Source organism: Scyliorhinus torazame, chromosome 17 (genome assembly GCF_047496885.1).
Source record: "Scyliorhinus torazame isolate Kashiwa2021f chromosome 17, sScyTor2.1, whole genome shotgun sequence".
Lineage (NCBI taxonomy): Eukaryota > Metazoa > Chordata > Chondrichthyes > Carcharhiniformes > Scyliorhinidae > Scyliorhinus > Scyliorhinus torazame.
This window is the reverse complement of record NC_092723.1, coordinates 145,174,973-145,194,789: the sequence shown is the minus strand read 5'-3', so window position 1 is coordinate 145,194,789 and position 19,817 is coordinate 145,174,973. Positions and strand designations below refer to the sequence as shown.

The window sequence follows — 19,817 nt, the reverse complement described above, 5'->3', positions numbered from 1 at the left end:
TTTGGGGAGGGCGTGTTGTTTGGGGGGGCGGTGTGTTGTTTGGGGAGGGGGTGCTGTTTTGGGGGCGGTGTGTTGTTTGGGGAGGGGGTGTTGTTTGGGGGGCGGTGTGTTGTTTGGGGGGGCGGTGTGTTGTTTGGGGACGGGGTGTTGTTTGGGGGGCGGTGTGTTTGGGGAGGGCGTGTTGTTTGGGGGGGCGGTGTGTTGTTTGGGGAGGGGGTGCTGTTTTGGGGGCGGTGTGTTGTTTGGGGAGGGGGTGTTGTTTGGGGGGCGGTGTGTTGTTTGGGGAGGGGTTGTTGTTTGGGGGGCGGTGTGTTGTTTGGGGAGGGGGTGTTGTTTGGGGGATGGTGTGTTGTTTGGGGAGGGGGTGTTGTTGGGGGGGCGGTGTGTTGTTTGGGGAGGGGTTGTTGTTTGGGGGGCGGTGTGTTGTTTGGGGAGGGGGTGTTGTTTGGGGGATGGTGTGTTGTTTGGGGAGGGGGTGTTGTTGGGGGGGCGGTGTGTTGTTTGGGGAGGGGTTGTTGTTTGGGGAGGGGGTGTTGTTTGTGGAGGGGGTGTTGTTTGGGGAGGAGGTGTTGTTTGGGGGGGCGGTGTGTTGTTTGGGGGGCGGTGTGTTTGGGGAGGGCGTGTTGTTTGGGGGGGCGGTGTGTTGTTTGGGGAGGGGGTGCTGTTTTGGGGGCAGTGTGTTGTTTGCGGAGGGGGTGTTGTTTGGGGGGCGGTGTGTTGTTTGGGGAGGGGTTGTTGTTTGGGGGGCGGTGTGTTGTTTGGGGAGGGGGTGTTGTTTGGGGGATGGTGTGTTGTTTGGGGAGGGGGTGTTGTTGGGGGGGCGGTGTGTTGTTTGGGGAGGGGTTGTTGTTTGGGGGGCGGTGTGTTGTTTGGGGAGGGGGTGTTGTTTGGGGGATGGTGTGTTGTTTGGGGAGGGGGTGTTGTTGGGGGGGCGGTGTGTTGTTTGGGGAGGGGTTGTTGTTTGGGGAGGGGGTGTTGTTTGTGGAGGGGGTGTTGTTTGGGGAGGAGGTGTTGTTTGGGGGGGCGGTGTGTTGTTTAGGGAGGGGGTGTTGTTTGAGGGGCGGTGTGTTGTTTGGGGAGGGGGTGTTGTTTGGGAGGGGGTGTTGTTTGGGGAGGGGGTGTTGTTTAGGGGGGGCGGTGTGTTGTTTGGGGAGGCGGTGTGTTGTTTGGGGAGTGGGTGTTGTTTGGGGGGCGGTGTGTTGTTTGGGGAGGGGGTGTTGTTTGGGGAGGGGGTGTTGTTTGGGTGGCGGTGTGTTGTTTGGGGAGGTGCTGTTGTTTGGGGAGGGGCTGTTGTTTGGGGGGGCGGTGTGTTGTTTGGGGAGGGGGTGTTGTTTGGGGGGGCGGTGTGTTGGTTGGGGAGGGGGTGTTGTTTGGGGGGCGGTGTGTTGTTTCGGGACGGGGTGTCGTTTGGGGGGGCGGTGTGTTGTTTGGGGAGGGGGTATTGTTTGGGGGGGTGGTGTGTTGTTTGGGGAGGGGGTGTGTTGTTTGGGGAGTGGGTGTTGTTTGGGGGGCGGTGTGTTGTTTGGGGAGGGGGTGTTGTTTGGGGAGGGGGTGTTGTTTGGGTGGCGGTGTGTTGTTTGGGGAGGTGCTGTTGTTTGGGGAGGGGCTGTTGTTTGGGGGGGCGGTGTGTTGTTTGGGGAGGGGGTGTTGTTTGGGGGGGCGGTGTGTTGGTTGGGGAGGGGGTGTTGTTTGGGGGGCGGTGTGTTGTTTCGGGACGGGGTGTCGTTTGGGGGGGCGGTGTGTTGTTTGGGGAGGGGGTATTGTTTGGGGGGGTGGTGTGTTGTTTGGGGAGGGGGTTTTGTTTGGGGGCGGTGTGTTGTTTGGGGAGGGGGTGTTGTTTGGGGGGTGGTGTGGTGTTTGGGGAGGGGGTGTTGTTTGGGGGGGCGGTGTGTTGGATGGGGAGGGGTTGTTGTTTGGGGGGCGGTGTGTTGTTTGGGGAGGGTGTGTTGTTTGGGCAGGGGGTGTTGTTGGGGGGGCGGTGTGTTGTTTGGGGAGGGGGTGTTTTTTTGGGGGGCGTGTGTTGTTTGGGGAGGGTGTGTTGTTTGGGGGGGCGGTGTGTTTGTGGAGGGGCTGTTGTTTGGGGGCGGCGTGTTGTTTGTGGAGGGGGTGTTGTTGGGGGGCGGTGTGTTGTTTGGGGAGGGGTTGTTGTTTGGGGAGGGGGTGTTGTTTGGGGAGTGGTGTGGTGTTTGGGGGGTGTTGTTTGGGGAGGGGGTGTTGTTTAGGGGGGGCGGTGTGTTGTTTGGGGGGGCGGTGTGTTGTTTGGGGAGGCGGTGTGTTGTTTGGGGAGGGGGTGTTGTTTGGGGGGGGCGGTGTGTTGTTTGGGGGGGCGGTGTGTTGTTTGGGGACGGGGTGTTGTTTGGGGGGCGGTGTGTTTGGGGAGGGCGTGTTGTTTGGGGGGGCGGTGTGTTGTTTGGGGAGGGGGTGCTGTTTTGGGGGCGGTGTGTTGTTTGGGGAGGGGGTGTTGTTTGGGGGGCGGTGTGTTGTTTGGGGAGGGGTTGTTGTTTGGGGGGCGGTGTGTTGTTTGGGGAGGGGGTGTTGTTTGGGGGATGGTGTGTTGTTTGGTGAGGGGGTGTTGTTGGGGGGGCGGTGTGTTGTTTGGGGAGGGGTTGTTGTTTGGGGGGCGGTGTGTTGTTTGGGGAGGGGGTGTTGTTTGGGGGATGGTGTGTTGTTTGGGGAGGGGGTGTTGTTGGGGGGGCGGTGTGTTGTTTGGGGAGGGGTTGTTGTTTGGGGAGGGGGTGTTGTTTGTGGAGGGGGTGTTGTTTGGGGAGGAGGTGTTGTTTGGGGGGGCGGTGTGTTGTTTGGGGGGCGCTGTGTTTGGGGAGGGCGTGTTGTTTGGGGGGGCGGTGTGTTGTTTGGGGAGGGGGTGCTGTTTTGGGGGCGGTGTGTTGTTTGGGGAGGGGGTGTTGTTTGGGGGGCGGTGTGTTGTTTGGGGAGGGGTTGTTGTTTGGGGGGCGGTGTGTTGTTTGGGGAGGGGGTGTTGTTTGGGGGATGGTGTGTTGTTTGGGGAGGGGGTGTTGTTGGGGGGGCGGTGTGTTGTTTGGGGAGGGGTTGTTGTTTGGGGGGCGGTGTGTTGTTTGGGGAGGGGGTGTTGTTTGGGGGATGGTGTGTTGTTTGGGGAGGGGGTGTTGTTGGGGGGGCGGTGTGTTGTTTGGGGAGGGGTTGTTGTTTGGGGAGGGGGTGTTGTTTGTGGAGGGGGTGTTGTTTGGGGAGGAGGTGTTGTTTGGGGGGGCGGTGTGTTGTTTAGGGAGGGGGTGTTGTTTGAGGGGCGGTGTGTTGTTTGGGGAGGGGGTGTTGTTTGGGAGGGGGTGTTGTTTGGGGAGGGGGTGTTGTTTAGGGGGGGCGGTGTGTTGTTTGGGGAGGCGGTGTGTTGTTTGGGGAGTGGGTGTTGTTTGGGGGGCGGTGTGTTGTTTGGGGAGGGGGTGTTGTTTGGGGAGGGGGTGTTGTTTGGGTGGCGGTGTGTTGTTTGGGGAGGTGCTGTTGTTTGGGGAGGGGCTGTTGTTTGGGGGGGCGGTGTGTTGTTTGGGGAGGGGGTGTTGTTTGGGGGGGCGGTGTGTTGGTTGGGGAGGGGGTGTTGTTTGGGGGGCGGTGTGTTGTTTCGGGACGGGGTGTCGTTTGGGGGGGCGGTGTGTTGTTTGGGGAGGGGGTATTGTTTGGGGGGGTGGTGTGTTGTTTGGGGAGGGGGTGTGTTGTTTGGGGAGTGGGTGTTGTTTGGGGGGCGGTGTGTTGTTTGGGGAGGGGGTGTTGTTTGGGGAGGGGGTGTTGTTTGGGTGGCGGTGTGTTGTTTGGGGAGGTGCTGTTGTTTGGGGAGGGGCTGTTGTTTGGGGGGGCGGTGTGTTGTTTGGGGAGGGGGTGTTGTTTGGGGGGGCGGTGTGTTGGTTGGGGAGGGGGTGTTGTTTGGGGGGCGGTGTGTTGTTTCGGGACGGGGTGTCGTTTGGGGGGGCGGTGTGTTGTTTGGGGAGGGGGTATTGTTTGGGGGGGTGGTGTGTTGTTTGGGGAGGGGGTTTTGTTTGGGGGCGGTGTGTAGTTTGGGGAGGGGGAGTTGTTTGGGTGGGCGATGTGTTGTTTGGGGAGGGGGTGTTGTTTGGGGGGGGCGGTGTGTTGTTTGGGGAGGGGGTGTTGTTTGGGTAGGAGGTGTGTTGTTTGGGAGGGGGTGTTGTTTGGGGGGGCGGTATGTTGTTTGGGGAGGGGGTGTTGTTTGGGGAGGGGTGTTGTTTGGGGAGGGGGTGTTGTTTGGGGAGGGTGTGTTGTTTGGGGGGGGCGGTGTGTTGTTTGGGGGGGTGGTGTGTTGTTTGGGGAGGGGGTGTTGTTTGGGGGGGGCGGTGTGTTGTTTGGGGAGGGGGTGTTGTTTGGGGGGCGGTGTGTTGTTTGGGGAGGGTGTGTTGTTTGGCGGGCGGTGTGTTTGGGGGGGGTGTTGTTTGGAGGGGCGGTGTGTTTGGGGAGGGGGTGTTGTTTGGGGAGGGTGTGTGTTTCGGGAGGCGGTGTGTTTGGGGAGGGGGATGTTGTTTGGGGAGGGGGTGTTGTTTGGGGGGCGGTGTGTTTGGGGAGGGGCTGTTGTTTGGGGGGCGGTGTGTTGTTTGGCGAGGGGGTGTTGTTTGGGGGTGGTGTGTTGTTTGGGGAGGGGAGTGTTGTTTGGGGGGCGGTGTTTTTGGGGAGGGGGTGTTGTTTGGGGGGGCGGTGTGTTGTTTGGGGGGGCGGTGTGTTGTTTGGGGAGGGGGTGTTGTTTGGGGGGGGCGGTGCGTTGTTTGGGGTGGGTGTGTTGTTTGGGGGGGCGGTGTGTTGTTTGGGGAGGGGGTGTTGTTTGGGGGGACGGTGTGTTGTTCGTGGAGGGGGTGTTGTTTTGGGGCGGTGTGTTGTTTGTGGAGGGGGTGTTGTTTGGGGGGCGGTGTGTTGTTTGGGGAGGGGTTGTTGTTGGGGGGCGGTGTGTTGTTTGGGGAGTGGGTGTTGTTTGGGGGGCGGTGTGTTGTTTGGGGAGGGCGTGTTGTTTGGGGGGCGGTGTGTTTGGGGAGGGGGTGTTGTTTGGGGGGGCGGAGTGTTGTTTGGGGAGGGGGTGATGTTTGGGGGGCGGTGTGTTGTTTGGGGAGGGAGTGTTGTTTGGGGGGCGGTGTGTTGTTTGGGGAGGGGGTGCTCTTTGGGGGGCGGTGTGTTGTTTGGGGAGAGGGTGTTGTTTGGGGGGGTGTTGTCTTGTTTGGGGAGGGGGTGCTGTTTGGGGGGGCGGTGTGTTGTTTGGGGAGGGGGTGTTGTTTGGGGGGGCGGTGTGTTGTTTGGGGAGTGGGGTGTTGTTTGGGTGGGCGGTGTGTTGTTTGGGGAGCGGGTGTTGTTTGGGGGGCGGTGTGTTGTTTGGGGAGGGCGTGTTGTTTGGGGGGCGGTGTGTTTGGGGAGGGGGTGTTGTTTGGGGGGCGGAGTGTTGTTAGGGGAGGGGGTGTTTTTGGGGGGCGTTTGTTGTTTGGGGAGGGTGTGCTGTTTGGGGGGGCGGTGTGTTGTCTGGGGAGGGGGTGTTGTTTGGGGGGGCGGTGTGTTGTTTGGGGAGTGGGGTGTTGTTTGGGGGGGCGGTGTGTTGTTTGGGGAGCGGGTGTTGTTTGGGGGGCGGTGTGTTGTTTGGGGAGGGCGTGTTGTTTCGGGGGCGGTGTGTTTGGGGAGGGGGTGTTGTTTGAGGGGAGGGGGTGTTGTTTGAGGGGGGCGGTGTGTTTGGGGAGGGGGTGTTGTTTGGGGAGGGGTTGTGTTTGGGGAGGGGGTGTGTTTGGGGAGGCGGTGTGTTTGGGGAGGGGGTGTTGTTTGGGGAGGGTGTGTTGTTTGGAGGGGCGGTGTGTTGTTTGGGGTGGGGGAGTTGGTTGGGGCGGCAGTGTGTTGTTTGGGGAGGGGGTGTTGTTTGGGGGGCGGCGTGTTGTTTGGGGAGGGGGTGCTGTTTGGCGAGGGGGTGTTTTTTGGGGAGGGGGTGTTGTTTGGGGGGGTGGTGTGTTGTTTGGGGGGCGGTGTGTTGTTTGGGGAGGGGGTGTTGTTTGGGGGGCGGTGTGTTTGGGGAGGGGGTGTTGTTTGAGGGGAGGGGGTGTTGTTTGAGGGGGCGGTGTGTTTGGGGAGGGGGTGTTGTTTGGGGAGGGGGTGTGTTTGGGGAGGGGGTGTGTTTGGGGAGGGGGTGTGTTTGGGGAGGGGGTGTTGTTTGGGGAGGGGGTGTTGTTTGGGGGGGCGGTGTGTTTGGGGAGGGGGTGTTGTTTGGGGAGGGTGTGTTGTTTGGGGAGGGGGTGTTGTTTGGGGAGAGTGTGTTGTTTGGGGGGGGCGGTGTGTTTGGGGAGGGGGTGTTGTTTGGGGAGGGGGTGTTGTTTGGGGTGGCAGTGTGTTTGGGGAGGGGGTGTTGTTTGGGGGGCGGTGTGCTGTTTCGGGAGGGGGTGTTGTTTGGGGTGCGGTGTGTTGTTTGGGGAGGGGGTGTTGTTTGGGGGGCAGTGTGTTGTTTGGGGAGGGGGTGTTGTTTGGGGAGGGGGTGTTGTTTGGGGAGGGGGTGTGTTAGGGGAGGGGGTGTGTTTGGGGAGGGGGTGTTGTTTGGGGGACGGTGTGTTTGGGGAGGGGGTGTTGTTTGGGGAGGGGTTGTTGTTTGGTGAGGGGGTGTTGTTTGGGGAGGGGGTGTTGTTTGGGGGACGGTGTGTTTGGGGAGGGGGGTGTTGTTTGGGGAGGGGGGTGTTGTTTGGGGAGGGGGTGTGTTTGGGGAGGGGGTGTGTTTCGGGAGGGGGTGTTGTTTGGGGGGGCGGTGTGTTGTTTGAGGAGGGGGTGTTGTTTGGGGGGGGGCAGTGTGTTTGGGGAGGGGGTGGTGTGTTTGGGGAGGAGGTGTTGTTTGGGGGGGGCGGTGTTTGGGGAGGGGGTGTTGTTTGGGGAGGGGGTGTTTGGGGAGGGGGGTGGTGTGTTTGGGGAGGGGGTGTTGTTTGGGGAGGCGGTGTGTTGGGGGGGTGTTGCTTGGGGAGGGGTTGTGTTTGGGGAGGGGGTGTTGTTTGGGGAGGGGGTGTGTTTGGGGAGGGGGTGTTGTTTGGGGGGGCGGTGTTATGTTTGGGGGGCGGTGTGTTGTTTGGGGAGGGGGTGTTGTTTGGGGAGGGGCGGTGTTTGGGGAGGGGGTGTTGTTTGGGGAGGGGGTGTGTTTGGGGAGGGGGTGTTGTTTGGGGGGCGGTGTGTTGTTTGGGGAGGTGGTGTGTTTGGGGAGGGGGTGTTGTTTGGGGAGGGGGTGTGTTTGGGGAGGGGGTGTGGTTTGGGGAGGGGATGTGTTTGGGGGGGTGGTGTGTTTGGGGAGGGGGTGTTGTTTGGGGAGGTGGTGTGTTTGGGTTTACAGAGGCAGTGTTGATCCACCAAGTGAGATTCTGGCTGCAAATGTTCTATCACCATGGACCTTGAACTGTTGCTAGGGAACCATCACTTACAGATCATCCTGATGGCCAGATTCATACGATTTGCAAGAGACAGTCATTCAAAAACAGACATGGATTTTAAATAAATTCGTACAATAAAAGTCAGTAAAAATCTGCAGGAAGAAAATCAATTTAATTGTTCGCAGCTGTTGCTGGAGATATTGAAAGAGGAAAACAGCGTTAGAAAGGGAGAGAGAATGAAACAAGCATAAAGGAAGACAAACACACAGCCAGGACATGGAAAGGGTGAGAGAGAAGGTGCAGGTAAGTGAGTGAGGGAAAAGGGGGAGGGGAAAAAAAGAAAGCGACAGGGCAAGAGGCTGGAATTAAGTGAAAAGGATCAAGAAGAAACGGAAAGCTAGAAATATATATTCCGAATGAAAGATGATAGAATTAGGACCCTCCAGACAGAACCAATGCTGGTGTCTTCTTCAGACCATGTTTTAAAAAAAAAAAATGTTTAGTCAAATTTTCAGAAAATATCAACAACAAAATACAGAAAGAAAAGAACAAACCCCCCCCCACATACAAAAATAATAAATTAACAGCCTTCATCAACACAAAGGCCAAAATACACGCTCACTCAAGAAAAACAAACACCCCCCCCCCAGGTTGCTGCTTCTGACCATCTTCTCCCGTTCTGCCAGAAAGTCTAAGAACGGTTGCCACCGCCTAAAGAACCCTTGTACCGATCCCCTTAAGGCGAATTTCACCGTCTCCAATTTAATAAACCCCGCCATATCGCTGATCCAGGATTCCACGCTTGGGGGCCTCGCATCCTTCCACTGAAGAAGAATCCTTTACCGGGCTACCAGGGACGCAAAGGCCAGAATACCGGCCTCTTTCGCCTCCTGCACTCCCGGCTCCTCTGCCACCCCAAATATTGCGAGCCCCCAGCCCGGCTTGACCCTGGAACCTACCACCCTCGACACTGTCCTCGCTACACCCTTCCAAAAGTCCTCCAGCGCTGGGCAACCCCAGAACATGTGGGTGTGATTTGCTGGGCTCCCTGAGCACCTCACACACCTGTCCTCGCACCCAAAGAACCGGCTTATCCGTGCCCAGGTCATGTGAGCCCTATGCAGCACCTTAAACTGTATGAGGCTGAGCCTCGCGCAAGAGGAGGAAGAGTTCACCCTCCCCAGGGCATCCGCCCACATCCCCTCGCCAATCTTCTCACCCAACTCCTCCTCCCACTTACCCTTTAGCTCCTCCACCGAGGCCTCCTCCTCCTCCTGCATCACCTGATACGTTGCCGAGATCCTGCCCCCTCCAACCGACAAACCCGACAGCACCCTGTCCTGGACCCTGCGTGGCGGCAACAGTGGGAACTCCACCACCTGCCGCCGAACAAACGCCCTTACCTGCATATATCTGAAGGTGTTCCCTGGGGGGGCAGCCCAAACTTCTCTTCCAGCTCACCCAGGTTCGCGAACTTCCCGTCCACAAACAGGTCCCCCATCCTTCTAATCCCAACCCTGTGCCAGCTCAGGACCCCTCCGTCCATCCTCCCCGTGACAAGCCGGTGGTTCCCCCGAATCGGGGACCACACCGAGGCCCCCACCTCCCCCCTGTGACGTCTCCATTGCCCCCAAATTTTGAGAGTAGCCGCCGCCACCGGGCTCGTGGTATACCTCGCTGGAGGAAGCGGCAGCGGCGCTGTCACCTGCGCCTCCAGGCTCGTGCCCACACAGGACGCCATCTCCAGCCTCTTCAATGCCGCCTCATCCCCCTCCATCACCCACTTACGCACCATCGCCACGTTGGCGGTCCAATAATACTCAGAGGTTAGGCAGCGCCAACCCCCCCCCATCCCTGCACCGCTCCAGAAACACCCTTCTCACCCTCGGGGTCTTCTGCGCCCATACAAACCCCATAACGCTCCTGTGAGCCCGCCTGAAGAAGGCCCTAGGGATCAGGATGGGGAGGCATTGGAACAGGAACAAAAACCTCGGGAGCACCGTCATTTTAACTGACTGCACCTTACCCACCAGGGAGAGTGGCAGCACGTCCCACCTCTTAAACTCCTCCTCCATCTGCTCCACCAACCTCGTGAAGTTAAGCTTATGTAGGGCCCCCCAGCTCCTAGCCACCTGGACCCCCAGGTACCTGAAACTCCTCTCCGCTCTTTTTAGCGTGTGCTCACCAATCTCCCTCTCCTGGTCCCCCGGGTGCACTACGAACAACTCGCTCTCCCCCATATTAAGCTTGTACCCGGAGAAATCTCCAAACTCCCTAAGGATCCTCATCACCTCCGGCATTCCCCCCACCGGGTCCGCCACATAGAGCAGCAAATCATCCACATCGAGCGCCACCCGATGCTCCTCCCCACCCTGCACCTGCACCAGCCCCCTCCACTTCCTCGACTCCCTCAACGCCATGGCCAGGGGTTCAATCGCCAGTGCAAAGAGCAGGGGGGACAGGGGACACCCATGCCTCGTCCCCCGGTGTAGCCGGAAATACTCTGACCTCCTTCTGTTCATGGCCACACTCGCCACCGGGGCCTCATACAGCAGCCTCAACCACCTGATGAAGTCCTCTCTGAACCCGAACCTTTTCAACACCTCCCACAGGTACCCCCACTCCACCCTATCAAAGGCCTTCTCCGCATCCATCGCTGCCTCTATCTCCGCCTCCCCTTCCAACGCCGGCATCATTATAACATTCAAGAGTCTCCGGACATTAGTATTCAACTGCCTCCCTTTCACGAACCCCGTCTGATCCTCGTATCTGCACTGTAAATTCTATGATAATCTATGATGACCTGCGGCACACAGTCCTCTATCCTCATGGCCAAAATCTTTGCCAGCAACTTTGCATCTACATTTAAGAGTGAGATCGGCCTATATGACCCACACTGTAGGGGATCTTTGTCCCGCTTCAGGATCAGGGAAATCAGCGCTTTAGACATCGTCGGGGGCAGAGCCCCCCGTTCCCTTGCCTCGTTGAAAGTCCTTACCAACAGCGGGCCCAGCAGGTCCGCATATTTCTTGTTCAACCGGGAACCCATCCGGCCCCGGTGCCTTCCCCACCTGCATGTTCCATATCCCTTTGAACAACTCCTCCAACCCAACCGGCACCCCCAACCCTGCCACCTGCCCCATCTCCACCCTCGGAAACTTCAGCCAGTCCAGGAAGTGACCCATCCCTCCCTCTTCCAGTGGGGGCTCAGACTGGTACAGTTCCTCGTAGAAGTCCCTGAAGACCCCATTGATACCCACCGCACTTCGCACCGTGTTCCCTCCTCTATCCCTAACTCCCCCGATCTCCCTAGCTGCCTCTTGCCTCCGAAGCTGGTGCGCCAGCATCTGGCTCGCCTTTTCTCCGTATTCATATACCGCCCCCTGCGCCTTCCTCCACTGCGCCTCCGCCTTCCTGGTGGCCAACAAATCAAACTCAACCTGGAGGCTACGCCGCTCCCTAAGCAATCCCTCCTCCGGGGCCGCCGCGTACCTCCTATCCACCCTCACCATCTCCCCCGCCAACGTCTCCCTCTCTCTCCTCTCCCCCCTCTCCTTGTGTGCCCTAATGGAGATCAGCTCTCCTCTGACCACCGCCTTCAGTGCCTCCCAGACCACCCCTACTTGCACCTCCCCATTGTCATTAGCCTCCAGTACCTCTCTATACACTTCCGGACCCGCCCGCTCACCTCCTCGTCCGCCAGCAACCCCACCTCTAGGCGCCACAGCGGGCGCTGGTCCCTCTCCTCCCCCAACCCGAGATCCACCCAGTGCGAAGCATGATCAGAAATGGCTATCGCCGAGTACTCCGTATCCTCCACCCTCGGAATTAGCGCTCTGCTCATGTCAAAAAAGTCAATCCGGGAGTAGGCCTTGTGGACATGGGAGAAGAATGAAAATTCCTGGCCCCCGGCCTCGCAAACCTCCACAAATCCACCCCTCCCATCTGGTCCATGAACCCCCTCAGCACCTTGGCCGCCGCCGGCCACCTGCCCGGCCGAGACCTAGAGCGATCCAATGCCGGGTCCAGCACAATGTTGAAATCTCTCCCCATTATCAGGCCCCTGTCTCCAGGACCGGAATCCGGCACAGCATACGCCGCATGGACCCCACATCATCCCAATTCGGGGCATAGACATTGACCAACACCACCTGCTCCCCCTGCAGCTTGCCACTTACCATCACATACCTACCGCCATTGTCTGCCACAATGCTCGACGCCTCGAACGACTCTCTCTTCCCCACCAAGATCGCCACCCCCCCGATTTTTTGTATCCAAACCCGAGTGAAACACCTGCCCTACCCTGATCCACCACCCTCAGGTGCGTCTCCTGAAGCATGGCCACATCCGCCTTCAGCCCCTTCAGGTGCGCGAACACCTGGGCCCGCTTGACCGGCCCATTTCCCAGTGTGGACCTTCCCCTCCCCCCCTTGTCCACCAGCGGGATCACATCCATTCCACTCCCAGCGCGGGAGAAAAAGCCCGCGCTTCCCAGCTCCTGCCCCGCCCTTTCCGCCCTAAACGCGGGAAAAAGCCTGCGCTTTCCACTCGCCCGGCCCCGCCTCCCCTGGCGCAGCTCCCTTTCCAGGCCCGGTCCCACTACCCCAACTCAGCCCCCCCCCCCCACCCACCCACCCCAGCGGGGCCCCATCTCCCCTACCGACCATCAACCCCCCAAGCAGTTTACCTACCCCCCCCACGACCCCGCCCGGCGGACCTAATTAAAACAATGCCCAATCAACCCCCAAAAAACAAAGAACCCCCCCTCGAAACCCAACCCAACAATCCCCAACCATCCCTCCACCGCGACTCCTCATCCCCGACCCTGACCCTTAGTCTGAGTCCAGTTTTGTGGCCTGAACAAAGGCCCACGCCTCCTCCAGGGACTCGAAATAATGGTATTGATCCTTATAAGTGACCCACAGACGCGCCGGCTGCAGCATACCGAACTTCACCCCCTTCCTGTGCAGCACTGCCTTCGTCCGGTTGTAACCGGCCTTCTTCTTCGCCACCTCCGCGCTCCAATCCTGGTAGATCCGGACCTCCACTTCTCCCACCTGCTGCTCCGCTCCTTCTCGGCCCACCTTAACACACACTCTCGATCAGCAAACTAGTGGAACTGCACCAGCACCGCCCACGGCGGCTCGCTGGGCTTGGGCCTCCTTGCCAGCACTCGGTGGGCCCCCTCCAGCTCCAAGGGCCCCTGAAAGGCCCCGCTCCCATCAGCGAATTCAGCATGGTGACCACATAGGTCCCCACGTCCGATCCCTCCAGCCCCTCCGGGAGACCCAGGATCCGCAGGTTCGTCCGCCTGTTCTCCATCTCCTCGAACCTCACCTGCCATTTCTTGTGGAGCGCCTCGTGCGCCTCCAACTTCACCGCCAGGGCCAGGATCTCGTCCTCGTTCTCCGAGACCTTCTGCCGGACCTCCCGGATCGCCGCCCCTTGGGCCGTCTGGGTCTCCAGCAGCTTATCGATTGAAGCCTTCATTGGCTCCAGCAGCTCTGCTTTCCGTTCCTTAAAACAGCGCTGGAGAAGCTCCTGCTGCTCTTGCGCCCACTGCCTCCACGCTGCCTGGTCTCCACCCGCCGCCATCTTGGTCCTCCTCACTCGCACCTTTCTTTGCTTCAATGCCACTTTTTTAATCGCCCCACTCCTGGTCCAATCCATATACTATCGGGGGAAAGTTGCTGTCCCCTTCCCACACCGGGAAACGTCGAACAAGCGCCATTACGGGCCTTAAAAAGAGCCCAAAAGTCCATTTTTAGCAGGAGCTGCCGAAAGTGCGACTAAGCTCCGCATAGCCGCAACCGAAAGTTCTTCTTCAGACCATGTTGATCACACATCATTGCTGTGCCGTCCAGTTTACACTGATTCCCAGTTGAACAATGTCTCACTGTTAAAATTCTCGTTATTATTTTCAAATCGCTCCATGGCCCCGACCCCTTCCTCGTTCTGTAACCTCCTGCAGCCCCATAACCTTCTGAGAACTGTTTTACTCCCACTACTTCCTAGTTCCCAAGTGTCGTAACAGCCTCAGCTCCAACGTCCGATTTCTGACACTTCCATCGGTTATGTGTTTTGCAGTTACCCCTCCTCCCATTGTGTCCTCTCCCTGTCCATTGATTCACCTACAACCAATTTTCTTCTTCATCCATCTGTTTCCGATGATTCCGGTTGTAGCCTCAATGACCCCCTCCCAAGCGCGGATATCTGAAATAAAAACAGAAAATGATGGATAAACTCAGAAGGTCTGGTAGCATCTGTGGAGAGAAATAGAGTAAATGTTTTGTTCAATATGACTCCTCTTTAACTCTGAAGAAGAGTCATATGGACTCAAAACGTTAACTCTGTTTCTTTCTCACCGATGCTGCCAGACTTGCTGAATTTTCCAGCATTTTCTGGTTTTATCTCTTGGTCCTGATTTTGATGGAGACTGTCTCCACTATCCAGGTCCTCACTAAATTCTGCAGGACAGATGTCCGCTTCAAGACACTCATTCTTTCCCCGAGTTCACATTTCCCAAAGTCAGGGAGTATCCCACCGAATCTTGCAGACCAGGTTCAATCCTTGACAGGGTTTCTCTGGCCGTGGGCAGCACTGTGGCGCAGTGGTTAGCACTGCTGCCTCACAGCGCCGAGGTCCCAGGTTCGATCCCGGCCCTGGGTCACTGTCTACGTGGAGTTTGCACATTCTCCCATGTCTACATGGGCTTCACCCCCACAACTCAAAGACGTGCAGGGTAGGTGGATTGGCCAGGCTAAATTGCCCCTTAATTGGAAAAAATGAATTGGGTACTCTAAATTTATAAAACAAAAAGGAATTCTCTGGCAATTGGGATTCCGTTTTCCCATCCACAGGCTTGCCGGCAGTGAGAGGTGGCTTCAATGGGAATTCCCATTGACAAGTGAATGGGAGAATCCAGCTGCCAGAGAACGGCATGCCGCCAAGAAATCTGCAGCTGGGGCACCGGAGAATCCTGCCCCTCATGTGTATAAATTTCCCAGTATCTGGTAATTGTTCCCAGTGTCTGCTACTTTTTCCCAGCATCCGGCATGTTATCCCGGTTTCCATCCTTAATCCTGCTGGTTTCTCGACCTATCCTCGTCACTTATCCTATTGGCTTTCAGCCCCATCTGCGATCTGCTGGTTTCCTGACTCATTCCCGATCTCCTGATTTCCCATTCCATTCCTGATCCTGTGCGTTCCTAGCCCCCCGCCGATACCTTAACCTCCTCATTTCCTGCACTGACTCTGACCCTGTTCACTGCCAGGCTTTCTTCGAGAGCTGGGTTCACCTGGATCCTTCCACTGATCTGTAATAGCCCACTGGCCTCGGGGACAATCCATTTACCTCGGCTTCCAGACCTGCCTGTGCTTTAGGTCCAGTTAGGGTGTGGAAAAGGGGAATTTAAAAACAGGAAGAATTACTCTGGGTGATGAAGAAAGAGAAGCCGAAGGAAGTGTGAGGGTAGGGTGAGAGGGATGAGTATAGTGCTCAGTATTGAGAAAGCAGAACAATGATCTTTCATCTCTGCAACTAAAATAGAAACAACATGTTACAAGTTCCAAATATTTTAACCTAGTAAACTTATTAGGAGAGATTCACACAGCTGAACCTCTGCTAACTGAAGATTAAGATCATTGTGATTCCTAACTTAAAATTCCTCATGTGTAGATTATTAAAAAATATATATTTCCTCTTGGGAATGTTTCCTGACCTAATAACATCAAACTATGGGAGACCTTTTGCTGTGTTTACTTAACAGCAATTGCCACATTTATTGCCTATCCCAAGCTGGCCTGAGGGGTGAAGGGTCAATCATTATGTGTGGGTCTGGATTAACAGGCCTGCCATCCCGGGAGCAATAATAGTGAATCATGTCAGTCACTAAACAGTTACATTTATTATCAGGTGGTGGTGGATTAAAGAATAATGATTTACACTTACGCAAAGAGTTTTTAACATAGGAAAACATTCCCAGGGCTTTCACAGATGCAGAATCAAAATAACGTACAAGAGCCAATACTTTTGAAGTTTAGAAACTTCAAAAGAGCTGAAACAGATTCTCTCTACCCCCCTCCCCATCCCTCCCAACAGCCATTACCCAACTTTAATCCAACAGAGAACAGGCGACAAGGGTTGTTCATGTTGTGCCAGTCAATGCTTTCAAAATGGAGGTGGATAAATATCTGTTTGGGGAATGGAGTGGGAGGGAAACCGGAGAAGCTGAGATCAGGAAACACTCGGCAGGATGTGGTGACACAATTACATTTCTTTCTATCCTGGCTGCCTGATGGGTACATAATTCAAAATGCACTGTTTGAAATAAATTGCAACTTCCAGTAAATCTGTAACCTGCCCCTCGAGGACTTTGCCGGTGAAAATCAGACATGACTTTGAAAAGCAACTTGCAGCCCTGGGCACTAAACCACCAAGAGAAAAGTGAGCCAGTGTATGCTTATAGTCCCCTTTCCAGCTCACGAGCATAGCCATTGATGACTGAAGCCTGTTGACCCACTTCACCCCCCCACCCCCCATTCCCAGGGACTGGGGTGCAGATTGTTGACCCACTGCTCCCCCCATTCCCAGGGAATGGAATATAGACTGCTGACCCACTTCTGCAACCCCCAATCCCTGGGGATTGGGATACAGACTACTGACCCATTTCGCTGGACAAAGCCTTGGAATTGGCTCTCCAGCCCTATGCTGCTGGGACTCAGAGGTTGGTGTTCCGAAAGCTGAGTAGTTCCCAGTGTGCTCAGAATGGAGAAGGGTCTTTCTCGGATTCACTCCCGGAACCCCCACATCTCTTTGACAAAGTAATGGAAAACCTAATGTTTTTTAAAAATATATATTTATTAAAGATTTTTAACACAATTTTTTTCCCTTACAAACAATAACCCACCCCCCCCTCGTAACAAAAAAAACGAGAAATCGTGCAGAGCAAGATATATAGATGGCAAAATGATATATTTACACAGCTTTGTACACTGGCCCTCACCCGTATGTGCCAGTTTCCCCAACCCGTCATGTTATCTCTTGCTCATCCACCCTCCCAGGCGGTCCCCCCTCCCCCCCCCCCCCCCCCCCCTCCCAGGACGTGTCCCCCCCGCCCCCGCCCCCTCCCCCCCAAGGTTGCTGCTGCTGCTGACCGGCCTTCCTCTAACGCTCCGCGAGATAGTCTAGGAACGGTTGCCACCGCCTGTAGAACCCCTGCGCAGACCCTCTCAAGGCGAACTTGATCCTCTCCAACTTTATGAACCCAGCCATGTCGTTTATCCAGGCCTCCAGGCTGGGGGGGCTTCGCCTCCTTCCACATTAGCAAGATCCTTCGCCGGGCTACTAGGGACGCAAAGGCCAGAATGCCGGCCTCTTTCGCCTCCTGCACTCCCGGTTCATCCACTACTCCAAATATTGCTAGCCCCCAGCTTGGCTTGACCCGGACTTTCACCACCTGAGATATTGCTCCCGCCACTCCTCTCCAGAACCCCTCCAGTGCCGGGCATGACCAAAACATATGGACATGGTTCGCCGGGCTCCCTGAGCACCTTCCACATCTGTCCTCCACCCCAAAGAACCTACTCAACCTCGCCCCCATCAAGTGCGCTCTGTAGACCACCTTAAATTGTATCAGGCTGAGCCTGGCATACGAGGAGGAGGAATTAACCCTACCTAGGGCATCAGCCCACAGACCTTCCTCGATCTCCTCCCCCAGCTCCTCCTCCCATTTACCCTTCAACTCTTCTGCTAGCGCTTCCCCCTCTTCTTTCAACTCCTGGTGTATTTCCGACAACTTGCCCTCCCCGACCCATACACCCGAGATCACCCTGTCTTGAACTTCTTGTGCCGGGAGCAACGGGAATTCCCTCACCTGTCGCCTCACAAAAGCCCTCACCTGCATATATCTAAAGGCATTTCCCGGGGGTGGAAAACCTAATGTTTGTCAGGAATCCAAACAGTCCCTCTGAGTCACTTGGAGAGTTTCTGAATTCCCGGAATTAATTATCAATAAATAATTATCATTTAGATTTTGTTTTAGTGCACAACGCAGTCCAGGGTCCTCGTCTTGTATTTTTTTTTACATCCAAAAGGAGGAGAATTGCTCAAAGGAGTATTGAGCTGTGGGGAAGGTTGCGGTGGGTGGGTCATTGATCCCCCTTACCTGGGCTCACTGGCAGTGGCATGGCCTTCCTCTGCACGGGTCGCGGAGCGAGCTGTCATCCTGCGGTGCGACTGGCGGCTCTGGAACTGCTGCATTTAGATTAAACAGCACCTCGATGGTGGAAAGACTCAATGAGCAGCAGGAAGTGATGCAAAACTGAAGGAAGAATAACCGAAATAAAAATAGTTATTTGAGTGCCCTTGGCAATGCGCCAAGAATTTAGCAAGCTCCCCAGCTGTGGCCCACCCACTCTGTAGCTCTGGTGTCATTACAGACAGGGTTAGTGAGCTGCCAGCACTTGGCTCCCAACTTCATATGTTTTGAGAGTTTGCAGTGTGTCCACTCCAAAACAAACAAGACTTGTGGATGCTGAGGCACGAAGGTCAAAAGTTGAGGACTTTAACTCTCATATGGACGGCCTTATTCCACACCCCAAGCAACTAGTGTTCATATTTTTGGAGATTTCAAAGTGCTCTTCTTCTTTTCATTTCAATCAAATATATAAATTAGATTTGTACTAACTTCTCCAATCCAACCACTGTGATGGTACTCAAAACCTCTCCTGTTGCACACTACACTGGTACGCAGAACATTTCCTGGTGTACATTACATGGCAACATACAACCTCTAGGTATACACTACATGGGGACACAGGAATTCTCCTGTTGTACACTACACAGGTGCAGAGCGTTTCCAGGTGTACACTACATGGGGACATAGAGCCTCTCTTGGTGTACACTGCAAGGGGACACAGAACATCTCTTGGTGTACACTGCAAGGGGACACAGAACATTTCCTGGTGTACACTACATGGGGACACAGAGCCTCTCTTGGTGTGCACGACATGAGTACACAGGACATCTGGGGCGGGATTCTCCACTGGCGGGATACTCTGTTTTGCCGGCAGCCCGGGGGTTTCCCGACGGCGTGGGGCTGCACCACAATGGGAAACCCCATTGACCAGCCGGCAAAACGGAGCATCCCGCCGGCGTGCTGAACCAGAAATCTGGCGTGGCGGGGCAGAGAATCCAGCCCCTGATGTATACAACATCCGTATATTGAACCTCTCTTAGTGTGCACTACATGGGTACACAGAACCTCTCCTAGTGTACATTGCACAGGTACACAAAATGTCTCCTGGTGCACACTGCATGTGTACACAGAGCCTCACCTGGTGTCCACTACAAAGGTACACAGAACCTTTTCTGGTGTGCACTCCATGGGTACACAGGACATCTCCGAGTGTACACCACACAGGTACACAAAATGTCTCTTGGTGTACACTGCATGTGTACACAGAGCCTCACTTGGTGTCCACTACAAAGGTACACAGAAATTCTCCTGGTGTACACTACTTGGGTACACAAAATCTATCCCGGTAAACACTACAATGTTAGGCGGTGCTTCACCTGGTGTACACTCACTGGTAGACAGAACCCTTCCTGCTACATGCTGTGTGGATATACAATATCTCTTCCACTTCCTCAGTTTATAGCAATGTTCATCACCAGCCTGCCCTTCTCCAAAAACTAATCCTCAAACAAATAATATGCAAATTCTAGTCTAAGCCATGCTCCCTGTTATTACTGATCTCTATTTTTGAAATGTTCAAAATACAAAGAACACTAGGGTTTATTCTGGGATGTTGTGGTGATGTATGCCTGATTCCTGTTCTTAGTTTGTTCTATGTCCACCCACACTCACCTGCTACCAGAGGATTTCTGTCTAAAGTACTGACCCCCAGGGTGAGTGTCTAAATGTGTTGGGAAGGCAGGAGCGAGAACCAAATGACCACTTTAACTCCCTAACTACCTCCCGCTGCCAAGCAGACAGTGTAAAATGGATCATATCAAACCTATAGACGTTTACAGCATGGAAACAGGCCCTTCGGCCCAACCAGTCCATGCCGCCCAGTTTTTACCATTAAGCTAGTCCCAGTTGCCCGCACTTGGCCCATAACCGTCTATACCCATCTTACCCATGTAACTATCTAAATGCTTTTTAAAAGACACAATTGTACCCGCTTCTACTACTACCTCTGGCAGCACATTCCAGACACTCACTACCCTCTGAGTGAAGAAATTGCCCCTCTGGGCCCTTCTGAATCTCTCCCCTCTCACCTTAAACCTATGCCCTCTAGTTTTAGACTCCCCTACCTTTGGGAAAAGATGTTGACTATCTACCTTATCTATGCCCCTCATTATTTTATAGACCTCTATAAGATCACCCCTAAGCCTCCTACGCTCCAGGGAAAAAAGTCCCAGTCTATCCAGCCTCTCCTTATAACTCGAACCATCAAGTCCCGGCA

At 55.7% G+C, this 19,817-nt stretch overlaps 1 protein-coding gene across 1 annotated transcript in view; it reads right to left on the bottom strand.

Annotated features, from left to right (window-relative positions):
• Positions 1–19,817, bottom strand: part of baiap3 (BAI1 associated protein 3) — a 281,399-nt gene that overhangs the window by 218,874 nt on the left and 42,708 nt on the right. Inside the window, exon 2 of the mRNA XM_072481213.1 lies at positions 17,510–17,665. Coding sequence (XP_072337314.1) covers positions 17,510–17,604 — 95 coding nt within the window. The 5' untranslated portion in view covers positions 17,605–17,665. The remainder of the gene's footprint in view (positions 1–17,509; positions 17,666–19,817) is intronic.